At 46.3% G+C, this 13,449-nt stretch overlaps 1 protein-coding gene across 1 annotated transcript; it reads right to left on the bottom strand.

Moving 5' to 3' along the window:
• Nucleotides 1–8,021: 8,021 nt before the first annotated feature.
• Nucleotides 8,022–12,000, bottom strand: LOC135830788 (uncharacterized). Its single transcript, XM_065343001.1, has 5 exons — nt 11,782–12,000; nt 11,221–11,289; nt 10,887–11,003; nt 9,917–10,044; nt 8,022–9,044 (listed from the first exon to the last, which is right to left on the bottom strand). The coding sequence occupies exons 1-5, from the start codon at nt 11,806–11,808 to the stop codon at nt 8,912–8,914; spliced, it is 474 nt and encodes a 157-aa protein (XP_065199073.1). The 5' UTR covers nt 11,809–12,000; the 3' UTR covers nt 8,022–8,911.
• Nucleotides 12,001–13,449: the final 1,449 nt, after the last annotated feature.

Here is a 13,449-nt window from a genome sequence, read left to right as displayed (position 1 = left end):
TCCAAAAATATAGACGCGTGATTTCAAAAAACCGTTAGGCCAGCATGTATGCCACATAAAATCCGTGATCACTTTGTGCATAAATATTTCGAAATTGGCCGTTCGCTATCCGATCGCTTAACCCTTTATGGGTCTCACATAAGCGTACGGGTCGTATGTGACCCTTACAGGAAAATCGCATTTTCTTTGAGTTTTGTTGCTTGGAGACAACTAAAATGGTGCTCCACTCGTAGCTGAGGTCCAAGGCTTTCCAACGGTGTAAAAAACAATCATACTTACCATACAAATTTTTGCAGTATCGATCGACTGAAGTCTGGTGAAATTGGAAAAGACGACCATCCGCCATGCGCGCATTTCGAGAATGGGAGTGCATCTCTTGAGGCCGTGTCAGAAAAGCTTTATGAGGACACTGACGGCACCAGTCTAGGCTGGATGTCCCTGGAGGATTTCCAGTGTAATGTCGTGAGAAAGAGAGCTCCGTTGAGTCCTCCTAGCTCAAATAAATCGTCCCCGAATGAAGAAATCAAATTTACCAACCAGCGAGGAAGCACAGCAACAGCAACTCTTACATAGACTTGTCAGGTGCGATCAGCTGATTCGCCTGGCCGTGAGAATCACGGCACGCGTGACATCGCGCCTGAGTACTCATCTGAACGAGAGTGAATCTGACGCGAGCGGCGCTGAGGTGAACGAACCAAAATTGTGATATTGTGGAACTGTTGCTGCTGGTGCATCGCCGATGGCGAGGTTTTGGAGTTCAAGGACGGAATTAGGAGCATATATTCTTCACCAAGACGTAGCGCTTACCTGATTGTTTATCATAGGACTTCGGCTCCATCACGAACTTGGTATGCACTTCGTGCTGTGATTTTTGTGTTTTTTTGTTCGCAATTGTATTTTCTCTCAACTTGAAGGGCTACCACGGGTCATACCCTTGCCTGGACATAGTCATATTTGTGTTTTCTAGACTCGTCCAGGCATACAGATTTTGAAAATATATAGTTTACCCATACCTACAACTCAGAGAACTCGAGTTATGGCTCGTTGTTTGTACGCGTGTTTGCGTGACCACCCCTCACATACATTGAGTAAGACCCACAAAGGGTTAAAACAATCTATACGAGAGCAATTGCGGGAAGGACCTGAGCAAAATTCCGGAAAAATTCTCAAAAAGCGCCAGCCAAATTTGAAATATTTCAAAAATACCGTGCGGCTATATTTTTGAAATGGCCTGTAGAACTTGCTGACACAGTGCTCGACCCTGCATACAGTTTGAGCGTACACAACATAGTATAGGGTTCACATTGTACGCTTCCAGTCTCCCTTCGGCGAGCTGTAAAGATGGAAAAGTAATTTTCGTCTCCGCTCATCAGGAAAATCACAACAAAAGCAGATTACACTCACCGCACAAGCTCTATCTGCAAATTCTAACTGTAGGTATTGAGTACTGTGTGAGCAAGCTCTAACTGTAGGTATTGAGTGTTGTATGAGCAAGCTCTAAATGTAGGTGTTGAGTACTATGTGAGCAAGCTGTAACTGTAGGTATTGAGCACTGTGTGAGCAAGCTCTGACTGTAGGTATTCAGTGTTGTATGAGCAAGCTCTATAATGTAGGTGTTGTGTACTATGTGAGCAAGCTGTAACTGTAGGTATTGAGTACTGTGTGAGCAAGCTCTAAATGTAGATATTGAGCACTGTGTGAGCAAGCTCTAACTGTAGGTATTGAGCACTGTGTGAGCAAGCTCTAACTGTAGGTATTGAGCACTGTGTGAGCAAGCTCTAACTGTAGGTATTGAGTACTATGGTTGCGTTTGGTTGGGCATTTTCAGAATGTAAATGACAACCATTCTGGAATGGGAATCGGCAAGAATCACCTGACCAAACTAACGCGCCAGAATCAATTAGGAATCACTTGACATAACAATTCCATGATGTCGTTGTGGAACGGCGGCTGTCTTTTCTTTTACCCGACTCTAGTTTCCTTGAGAGAGTCATGGTACTTCTGAGTGCATGATTTGAGGCACTTGAATCTGTTGCTACATTGTTTGGCTCGTGGCAGCCATTATCATTTTTGATTCCGGAATGAGAATGCTCATTCCAGCATGTGAGGTGGAATGATCATTCTCCAAAAAGAATCATTCTCAGCGATTCCCATTCTGGAATCATGTGGAATGTGACCAACCTAACACACTTTTTTGACCAACCAAACGGGCGAGAATGATTCCTAGTGATTCCAAGTGATTTCCATTTGGGAATGTGACCAACCAAACGTAACCTATGTGAACAAGTTCTAACTCAGTAGGTATTTAGCACTGTGTGAGCAAGCTCTAACTGTAGGTATTGAGCACTGTGTGAACAAGCTCTAACTGTAGGTATTGAGTACTGTGTGAACAAGCTCTAACTGTAGGTATTGAGTACTGTGTGAGCAAGCTCTAACTGCAGGTATTGAGCACTGTGTAAGCAAGCTCTAACTGTAGGTATTGAGTACTGTGTGAGCAAGCTCTAACTGTAGGTATTGAGCACTATGTGAGCAAGCTCTAACTGTAGGTATTGAGCACTGCGTGAGCAAGCTCTAACTGTAGGTATTGAGCACTATGTGAGCAAGCTCTAACTGTAGGTATTGAGTACTGTGTGAGCAAGCTCTAACTGTAGGCATTGAGTACTGTGTGAGCAAGTTCTAACTGTAGGTATTGAGTACTGTGTGAGCGAGCTCTAACTGTAGGTATTGAGCACTGTGTGAGCAAGCTCTAACTGTAGGTATTGAGCACTGTGTGAGCAAGCTCTAACTGTAGGTATTGAGCACTGTGTGAGCAAGCTCTAACTCAGTAGGTATTGAGTACTGTGTGAACAAGCTCTAACTCAGTAGGTATTGAGCACTGTGTGAGCAAGCTCTAACTGTAGGTATTGAGTACTGTGTGAGCAAGCTGTAACTGTAGGTATTGAGCACTGCGTGAGCAAGCTCTAACTGTAGGTATTGAGCACTATGTGAGCAAGCTCTAACTGTAGGTATTGAGTACTGTGTGAGCAAGCTCTAACTGTAGGTATTGAGTACTGTGTGAGCAAGTTCTAACTGTAGGTATTGAGTACTGTGTGAGCAAGCTCTAACTGTAGGTATTGAGCACTGTGTGAGCAAGCTCTAACTGTAGGTATTGAGTACTGTGTGAACAAGCTCTAACTCAGTAGGTATTGAGTACTGTGTGAGCAAGCTCTAACTGTAGGTATTGAGCACTATGTGAGCAAGCTCTAACTGTAGGTATTGAGCACTGTGTGACAAGCTCTAACTGTAGGTATTGAGCACTGTGTGAGCAAGCTCTAACTGTAGGTATTGAGCACTATGTGAGAAAGCTCTAACTGTAGTTGTTGAGTACTGTGTGAGCAAGCTCTAACTGTAGGTATTGAGTACTATGTGAGCAAGCTGTAACTGTAAGTATTGAGCACTATGTGAGCAAGCTCTAACTGTAGGTATTGAGCACTGCGTGAGCAAGCTCTAACTGTAGGTATTGAGCACTATGTGAGCAAGCTCTAACTGTAGGTATTGAGTACTGTGTGAGCAAGTTCTAACTGTAGGTATTGAGCACTGTGTGAGCAAGCTCTTACTGTAGGTATTGGGCAGGCGCGTATGCAGGGGGGTTTCCCGTTGCCCGGAAACCCCCCAAATGTTCCAAACGAGCAACGTTTTTGGGTATTTTTGGTAGGGCGCACGATCGCTCTGGCAAGACTGCAAAACTTCAACAGATCGCAACAGATCGCAACTCAGTCAAATCTCGCTCAAATCCAACGATCCAAATATCCAGGTCGAATAGAAAACTCTCAGCTGTCGGTTGAAACATTTTCAACGCGCTGCGAGCAATGTCTCTTGAGATAAATCATTCGTAAGTTGAGCCGCGATCTCGCAATTTCAAAAGCGCGCAGTGCGACTGGAGTATCCAGAATTATTTGAGACTTTTCGTCGCGCTGACTTGCTCAATTTTGCAGGGGCTTCACTTGTGATATTTTCAAGAGTACACAGCCAAAAAATCGAAGCTCTGCAATCAAGAAAAACGAAATCGCTGGAGCAGGACGCGTTTGGGCCTTTTTCGCACCGTCACTGCACTCTACCGCGATAAATAGCCATAGCGCTGGATATGTACATGACTGTACTGTGTCCTGGCTATCATGGTCGACCTCATTCTCTCCCTGGTACCTTTCCACTTCCAGGAAGCCCAAGATAATGAAGATTGAGTGAGTAGAACTGAAGTTATGATCCAAAGAACACGAAAAATGCATAATTTTGAAAATTTCCCAGGCTCTTTAGAGTCATTGTTTGCGATTCGGTTGGAAACCCCCCTAGAGGTGACCCTGCGTTGAGTACTGTGTGAGCAAGCTCTAACTGTAGGTATTGAGTACTGTGTGAGCAAGTTCTAACTGTAGGTATTGAGCACTGTGTGAGCAAGCTCTAACTGTAGGTATTGAGCACTGTGTGAGCAAGCTCTAACTGTAGGTATTGAGCACTGTGTGAGCAAGCTCTAACTGCAGGTATTGAGCACTGTGTAAGCAAGCTCTAACTGTAGGTATTGAGTACTGTGTGAGCAAGCTCTAACTGTAGGTATTGAGCACTATGTGAGCAAGCTCTAACTGTAGGTATTGAGTACTGTGTGAGCAAGCTCTAACTGTAGGTATTGAGTACTGTGTGAGCAAGCTCTAACTCAGTAGGTATTGAGTACTGTGTGAACAAGCTCTAACTCAGTAGGTATTGAGCACTGTGTGAGCAAGCTCTAACTGTAGGTATTGAGCACTGTGTGAGCAAGCTCTAACTCAGTAGGTATTGAGTACTGTGTGAACAAGCTCTAACTCAGTAGGTATTGAGCACTGTGTGAGCAAGCTCTAACTGTAGGTATTGAGCACTGTGTGAGCAAGCTCTAACTCAGTAGGTATTGAGTACTGTGTGAACAAGCTCTAACTCAGTAGGTATTGAGTACTGTGTAAGCAAGCTCTAACTGTAGGTATTGAGTACTATGTGAGCAAGCTGTAACTGTAAGTATTGAGCACTATGTGAGCAAGCTCTAACTGTACAGTCTGTTTCAAAAAGATTAGCAATCAAGTTTGGGTCTTAAAAAGTATGAAGATAAGGGAAATTTGGACAACAAAGTACATAAAATGGCTTGTTAGGGCACGGCAAATTGTTCTGTGAAGGTTTCGGAACAATTGGACCAACCGTTAAGGAGTTAGAATTTCGGCCAGGTTTCTGGCCTTTTCCCATGGTTTATAATTTTCCCTGGAAGCCAGTATCGATTTGTTATCAAAACCCACGATTTATCGCTTCCTTTTTGGCCTTGTGGTTATGAATGCTGTCTGCTGACCATGAAGTTGTGAGTTCAAATCCCAACAAATCTTCAAGTCAAACATTTTTTCTTCATTTTTTTCATTGTTTGGTGATCACTCTGGTGCTGTACAAGACAAAGAAGGCGGCTGCGCCAAACGACTTGTTGTTGGAGCTCGCGTTTCCCGCCGAACTGACTGACACTCACGCCATGTGAAGTTGTGAACATACACAACACTGAAACCGTGTGAGTGAACACGGAAGTCATTGCGCTGTAGCTTCGTGTTGTTGAATACACCGGCACATCGATCGATCGATTTCTGTTTGAGAATTATTTTAGTATTTCAAGATCGCCAATTTATTTGAATTTAGGAGTCAACGCCGTCTTCTATCAGCTTTCACAGGCGTCTGCTGTTCTCAAAATGTCGTCGAAGTCACACGGATAGCTTTGCCACATCAAGGCCTTGGGAATGAGTCTGTGTCGATGCCGTTTTCGTCACATCGTGAGAGTGCATCCCGCTCGTCAAAATTTACCACACTTTCGACATGTCCTCTCGGACTCCATATCGATACGAGGAAGAACTCGCTTGTTGTAAACCAGACGAACATGATGTACGAGTACCGACGTGAGTGAGTTGTCATTTTTCATGCTTTCGCGCGGAATATTTCTTCGAGTTCACAGTGAGTTTTTCCAGGCAGCGCTCGAGCGCTCATACGGTAAGACGGCAAACTCCCCGGGCGATCGCCAGGATTGCTAATCTTTTTGAAACTGACTATAGGTATTGAGCACTGCGTGAGCAAGCTCTAACTGTAGGTATTGAGCACTATGTGAGCAAGCTCTAACTGTAGGTATTGAGCACTGTGTGAGCAAGCTCTAACTGTAGGTATTGAGCACTGTGTGAACAAGCTCTAACTGTAGGTATTGAGCACTATGTGAGCAAGCTGTAACTGTAGGTATTGAGCACTGCGTGAGCAAGCTCTAACTGTAGGTATTGAGCACTTTGTGAGCAAGCTCTAACTGTAGGTATTGAGTACTGTGTGAGCAAGCTCTAACTGTAGGTATTGAGTACTGTGTGAGCAAGTTCTAACTGTAGGTATTGAGTACTGTGTGAGCAAGCTCTAACTGTAGGTATTGAGTACTGTTTGAACAAGCTCTAACTCAGTAGGTATTGAGTACTGTGTGAGCAAGCTCTAACTGTAGGTATTGAGCACTATGTGAGCAAGCTCTAACTGTAGGTATTGAGCACTGTGTGAGCAAGCTCTAACTGTAGGTATTGAGCACTGTGTGAGCAAGCTCTAACTGTAGGTATTGAGTACTGTGTGAACAAGCTCTAACTCAGTAGGTATTGAGTACTGTGTGAGCAAGCTCTAACTGTAGGTATTGAGTACTATGTGAGCAAGCTGTAACTGTAAGTATGGAGTACTGTGTGAGCAAGTTCTAACTGTAGGTATTGAGCACTGTGTGAGCAAGCTCTTACTGTAGGTATTGGGCAGGCGCGTACGCAGGGGGGTTTCCCGTTGCCCGGAAACCCCCCAAATGTTCCAAACGAGCAACGTTTTTGGGTATTTTTGGTAGGGCGCACGATCGCTCTGGCAAGAATGCAAAACTTCAACAGATCGCAACAGATCGCAACTCAGTCAAATCTCGCTCAAATCCAACGATCCAAATATCCAGGTCGAATAGAAAACTCTCAGCTGTCGGTTGAAACATTTTCAACGCGCTGCGAGCAATGTCTCTTGAGATAAATCATTCGTAAGTTGAGCCGCGATCTCGCAATTTCAAAAGCGCGCAGTGCGACTGGAGTATCCAGAATTATTTGAGACTTTTCGTCGCATTGACTTGCTCAATTTTGCAGGGGCTTCACTTGTGATATTTTCAAGAGTACACAGCCAAAAAATCGAAGCTCTGCAATCAAGAAAAACGAAATCGCTGGAGCAGGACGCGTTTGGGCCTTTTTCGCACCGTCACTGCACTCTACCGCGATAAATAGCCATAGCGCTGGATATGTACATGACTGTACTGTGTCCTGGCTATCATGGTCGACCTCATTCTCTCCCTGGTACCTTTCCACTTCCAGGAAGCCCAAGATAATGAAGATTGAGTGAGTAGAACTGAAGTTATGATCCAAAGAACACGAAAAATGCATAATTTTGAAAATTTCCCAGGGCTCTTTAGAGTCATTGTTTGCGATTCGGTTGGAAACCCCCCTAGAGGTGACCCTGCGTTGAGTACTGTGTGAGCAAGCTCTAACTGTAGGTATTGAGTACTGTGTGAGCAAGTTCTAACTGTAGGTATTGAGCACTGTGTGAGCAAGCTCTAACTGTAGGTATTGAGCACTGTGTGAGCAAGCTCTAACTGCAGGTATTGAGCACTGTGTGAACAAGCTCTAACTGCAGGTATTGAGCACTGTGTAAGCAAGCTCTAACTGTAGGTATTGAGTACTGTGTGAGCAAGCTCGAACTGTAGGTAGTGTGGCTCCTGCTGCCCAGTTTTGTAACCGTCGCTGCTGTCAATCCGACGTGTGTGTATGCGTACATGCAAGCATTTGTGCGTGTGCATGCAATGTGTTTATGCATGCATGCCCAGCGTGTGCGTGATGTCTATGTGTGTCTGTGTACGTGTGTGCGTGCCTTTTTTTGCCCGCCTGTACGACTGTTTACTAGGGAGTATGACCACTGTCTGCTTTTTCTCTATTTCTGTGCTTTGTACTCTGCAGAGTTGGAATAGGCAATTGCTCCGCAAAGACATGGCCGATTACGCCAAAGACGAATAAGTCCGCTAAAGCTGGCGGATGCTTCCTCTGTTTTCCCAATTGCTGGTCTCCATCTGTGTCACTCTTTCTCTCTCTCTCTCTCTCTCTCTGCCCCCCCCCTCCATTTTATGCCCACTTCCTCAGACCCAATGTTTTCTCTTATATTTTTGGGCTCGCTGACATGCACGCGCGCGTGCGCAGTGAACCACGTTCATACATTTTCAGCCTGACAGCGGCGACGGATGTGTGGTTACACACACCACCACCGCCTACATGCACGCCGCTCTGCTAGGCGTAGTAGTTATTGCTATTTATACTGTTGCTAGTCAGTCAAGTGAGCACCACACTTCTCTGCAGATTGGAAAAAAAGGGGAAATGGCTGCTGCTGTTTCCTGATCTTTTTTCCGGTCGCGCTTCAGCCTATGTTGCGTTCGTTATTATAACTGGCTGTCATGCCGTGGAGAATTTTGTAGCAGGCTGAAGCCTCTTAGATTCAAGCACATTATCTCTTGAATCCTGCCATGCGCAGCAGCATTGAAGATAAATAATAAAATGTGGAGTTTGCTAAGATAGTTTGCCGGCAAATTGGATGCAGACGACATGCTTTTCAGTTGTGGAAAAGCTGTCGGTCTTTCCTAGTGAAATGCATACGAATAGATATGGGTGAAATTTGTTGTACGCACACGGCATGATTCTAGAGTATGGTAGAGAGCTGCGGTACTGTTCAGAGCTGAAGCTGAACGTGTGTGATTGTGTGTGTGTGTGTGTGTGTGTGTGTGTGTGTGTGTGTGTGTGTGTGTGTGTGTGTGTGTGTGTGCATGTGTGTGTGCATGGGATAAAGTGCATACGTGCCGTAATCTTCATGGAGCCGAGGTTTTCCTTTCCAGGATAGCAAGCAGTCTCTCCTGCTGGCGGGAGATTGTCATCATCTCCTGCGAGAGGGTCTGGAAGCGTTCGCTCAGGCGCTGCTGTTGAGTAGCGATCGTCTCGAGCCTGAGCAAGTAGTAATGTATTTGTGTGTGCATGTGTGCACGTTCATGCGTTTGTGTGTGCATTTGTTATGCATGTCGGATGATGAAAGATCCACAAAGGCAGAAAGCAGAACACACAGAAACAGGAGCAAACAGGTGAACGAGACACAACCAAACGGGGAGTGGAAGATGCGTAGAGACGCATATACAGTTAAATGTACCGTAAAGCACCGTTGATCAGCACACGCAATCACTTCGTCAACTTCAAACTTCAACAAACGATCCCTTCGCTGAAAATAACTTCAAATTCCACCATCATGTTTTCAGCCTGGCTCAACATCAGAGTGAAGTTTTTTTCATCCTGACAATGAGCCAGGCCCGAACAATTCGTGGAATGTTAACAAGTACTTTTCGGCGAAGAGTGGCCGTTTTGGGGGGTTTGAAGAAGTGAAGACTAGTAACTGTTATGCATATCTAGGCGGCTATGCCGGAGTGTTCACAGACAAAAAAATATTAAACGGTATACAGTCCACTCCAATTTTAATAGCAAATTTCGTGAAAATAATAGGGAACCACTCATCATGTTCTTGTTTCAACCCGTACAAAATTGATCCGGCGTGGCAGGCTGTCTTCGTTTATAACGAAACATTTCTTGTAGAGCCGCATGATAACCAAGTGCATGGTACAGCCGTCGGCCACAGGCCGGTCATGACGTGTTGGTTGTACCGCGTGGGTGCATTTCGGTTATAACAAACTTCGGCTATAAAGAGAAAATTCAGTGTCAAGTGGCCAGCGCGCACGCAAGCAACAATCGGTGCACGGTTCACTTGGCGCCACGGCACGTATGCACGCACTCCACCGCCGCGAGCAACGGCACACGGACTCTACACTTACCCGTGGTTCATGCTGCAGTGGCCAGCCGGCGTCATCTCATCCTGGAAGGTCGGCGCTGCACCAAGGTTTGCCGTGGACTCGTCCGCGAAATCCAGATTTCCTGCAGCTGATTTCAGCTCACTCAGAACCTGTGCACATGGAACGGGTATAGAGGTGCATGGAGTTCGGGATCAGACGTGCAATAAGATTCGGGCACAGCGGTACTTTGGGGACGGGATACAGATGGGCACAGAGGGTGGGATACAGAGGTCCATACATGTAGAGGACGGGTACAGAGGTACATAGGGGATGGGTACAGAGGTCCATAGGAGACGGGTACAGAGAGGTGTATAGGGGACGGGTGCAGAGGTGCATAGGGGACGGTTACAGAGTTGTATAGGGGACGGGTACAGACGTGCATAGGGGACGGGTGCAGAGGTCCACCGGGGACGGGTACAGAGAGGTGCATAGGGGACGGGTACAGAGAGGTGTATAGGGGACGGGTGCAGAGGTGCATAGGGCCGACGTGCAGAGGTGCAAAGGGGACGGGTACAAAGGTGCATAGGGGACGGGTACAGAGGTACAGAGGTATATAGGAGACGGGTACAGAAGTACATAGAGTTCGGGTGCAGAGGGATGTGTAGAGGGCGGGCACAGCAGTGCTTTAGGAGCGTGGGGAGTGGTACGACCAGGGGTACGGAGGAGGTGTATCCCCTGGGGAAAAAGGAATTTTGGTCCAACAGGGAATGTTTCAACGCTCTACAGGCGCTCTGGGCGTACCATCCTGGACGAAAAGTGGTACGTCCATGGCCAGACTGGTCATACCGTGTGTGACGTCCCTCTTGTTTTTCTGTGTATTACGCTCTGCTGCCGCAGTGACACACATATTTGACACATACAAAGACACACTAAAACAAACACACGCGCATAAATACACATAAACAAACACACATACAAACAAACACAGGCACAGACGTGACAGCCGTCATACATCTTGATACCAGCTCCCAGCTGGTTTTGCCTTCCTGTCAATGCAAACGGAGAAATCAGCAAATCTTCTCAGAAACCTCTCCGGTAGTTTTCGTTCGAGAGCCAGTATAAGGTCAGCCTGGAAGCACAGAGATACAGGCAGAAACACACATGCACGTACGCACGCACACGCACACACACACACACACACACACACACACACACACACACACACACACACATACATACAGATCAGCATGCATGTTACTCACATCAACGAATAGCTACTCGAACCTTGTGGGAGGAACAAAACGTTGAACCAACAGGAATCAAATTGCTCCACAACGCAAACTTACTTGAGACACCGCAATATTCTGCGCGGCTTCACGCCGTATCAGAGCAATATCTCCTACAGCCAAACCAATCTGATGAAGAAAGGAAGAACAAGAATCAAACAAAACAGTTGTACTTGTACTTGAAGTACATGGATTTCTTCATTCCTGCTCCCAGCACCGTGCCATCCCCATACTTAGACAATTGACGAAGTAACTCCATTGGGAAGACAGTTGTTTGCCACAAGACAACGGAAACACACCTAAACATGACGAACTCAAGACGAAGACTGCCTTTCACACAACAGCATCACGCACATGCACCAACACCATGCGCACATGACGTACACTAAATAACGTACTTGCACAACCGAACCACGTAGAACTAGGCATTCCATCAAACATGCAGGAGTTGTTCTTTCTAAGTAGGACAGCGACAAACGCTTGAGCAAACCTGTGAAGCGACACCTGCGCAAATAATTATTATTTTATTACCTGACATACAAGCTTAGAGTTGTTTCATGCGACTGAATGCGTGATAACCAGATGTCATCGGGTACTGCAGTATCAGCGTGTTGGTCTTACCAGCATGTTCATAAGTATAATAGGCATGCAGAGAAGAAAGACTAGCAGAAAGAACCAGGTGAAGAGCTCGGTGAGGATGTGGTCCTCTTGTCCACTTTGACCCTCAACAACACGAAAGACGGCATTGGTTGGGTCAGAGCAGCTGCCGTTGACAAGTTCCTGCGTGTGGCGGTAGTAGACCTACAGTTCACACAGGAATTGTGTGTGAGCGGGGAGGGGGAGGGGGAGGGGGGGGGGGGGGAGGTGCGCAGCGTGCGAGTGTGGATGTGTGTGAATGTGAGAGAGTGCGAGTGTGGATGTGTGTGTGGGGGGGGGAGGTGTGGAAGACAGGGATGGCATTAGTGAGAGAGAGAGAGAGAGAGAGAGAGAGAGAGAGAGAGAGAGAGAGAGAGAGAGAGAGAGAGAGAAAGAGAGAAAGAGAGAGAGAGAGAGAGAGAGAGAGTAAGTTACATTTATAAAGACAGGTAAGTCTAACAAATGAGGACTGAGACCTCTACAACAGGGTTTTTACGCCTGAAAGCAGGTGCATGATTTAACAAGCAGGTTGTCAGTCTAGATTTTATGCGCAGATGGAGAAAAAGCGCAGAATTTTTGTAATGAGATGAAAAGCAGAAATAATAAGAAATAATAAGAAAAGATGAAATGAAAGCCTGCTCACAACCCCGCCCAGCCTTGCGAACTGGGTATGGTGGATTAAGAACCCGGTTCAACGCTCGAGCAAGCGCTCTCCACTCAAGGTGTTCACAGCAACTGATAGGAACTCATATGAGGAAATTATAGAAAAGAAATAATAAGATAAAGAGAATAAATTTCAACGCACCTCAATAAACGGAGCCCCACATACAGTACCTCAGAAAAGTGGATCTTCCGACCAGTGTTTTTGTTGACGTCGCAACCAGATGATGTAAATTTTATTCTTCGATTAGAAAACCCAAGCGCTTTCAGAGCCCTCCGAAGAGAGTCCGGGATGAAACCACGCACACCTACCTCAACCGAAAAAGAAACGACCTGCCACCCGTTTGCTCGGCATTGATCGGCCAGATTCGCATACCGCCTGTCCTTCCGCGAGTTACTGACACTGAATCTGTCCTCAGCACAAACTGTCAACTCCATCCAGAATACAATCCTACGACTCGTAGAGTACAGAACTATATCTGGTCTTAGGGTGGTAAGTGCAACACAGCTAGGGAAAGAAATCTTTGCACTAACTGAGTCGACAAGAAGTTTCCAGTCTGAGGCCGCTGACAGGAGATCAGTCGTAACCGACGGACAGTGGCGGCACTGACTTTCGTCTACAAGCTGCTGGGCCAACCAGGTCCTCCTCTGCTGAGATCCATGGTCCCCCCTCTCGTCGTCCACCATGCCGCACCTGTAACCCGGAGACAATGCCAACAGTCTGCTTCACACCCCTTCCAACTGGAAAATGTTCTCCCTCCAGGCGCTCCTAACTACCTAAGACGCGCCTTTCATACAACATCATCAACACCCTCTTCACCAAACCACCATCTCCTAAGGGCCTACAATCCTTCAAAGCGAACGTCACTACCATCTTCGCCGAAGCCAGTGGCTTTGGGCCACAGACTCCCTCTAACAGTTCAGAACTATTTCCATCCTGAAGCTCCCCCCCCCAAGCATTGCATGATGTTCACTGCATCTGAACTGCCTTTG

This window comes from Sycon ciliatum, unplaced genomic scaffold (genome assembly GCF_964019385.1).
Source record: "Sycon ciliatum unplaced genomic scaffold, ocSycCili1.1 SCAFFOLD_2409, whole genome shotgun sequence".
Lineage (NCBI taxonomy): Eukaryota > Metazoa > Porifera > Calcarea > Leucosolenida > Sycettidae > Sycon > Sycon ciliatum.
This window is presented reverse-complemented; position numbering and strand designations above follow the sequence as displayed.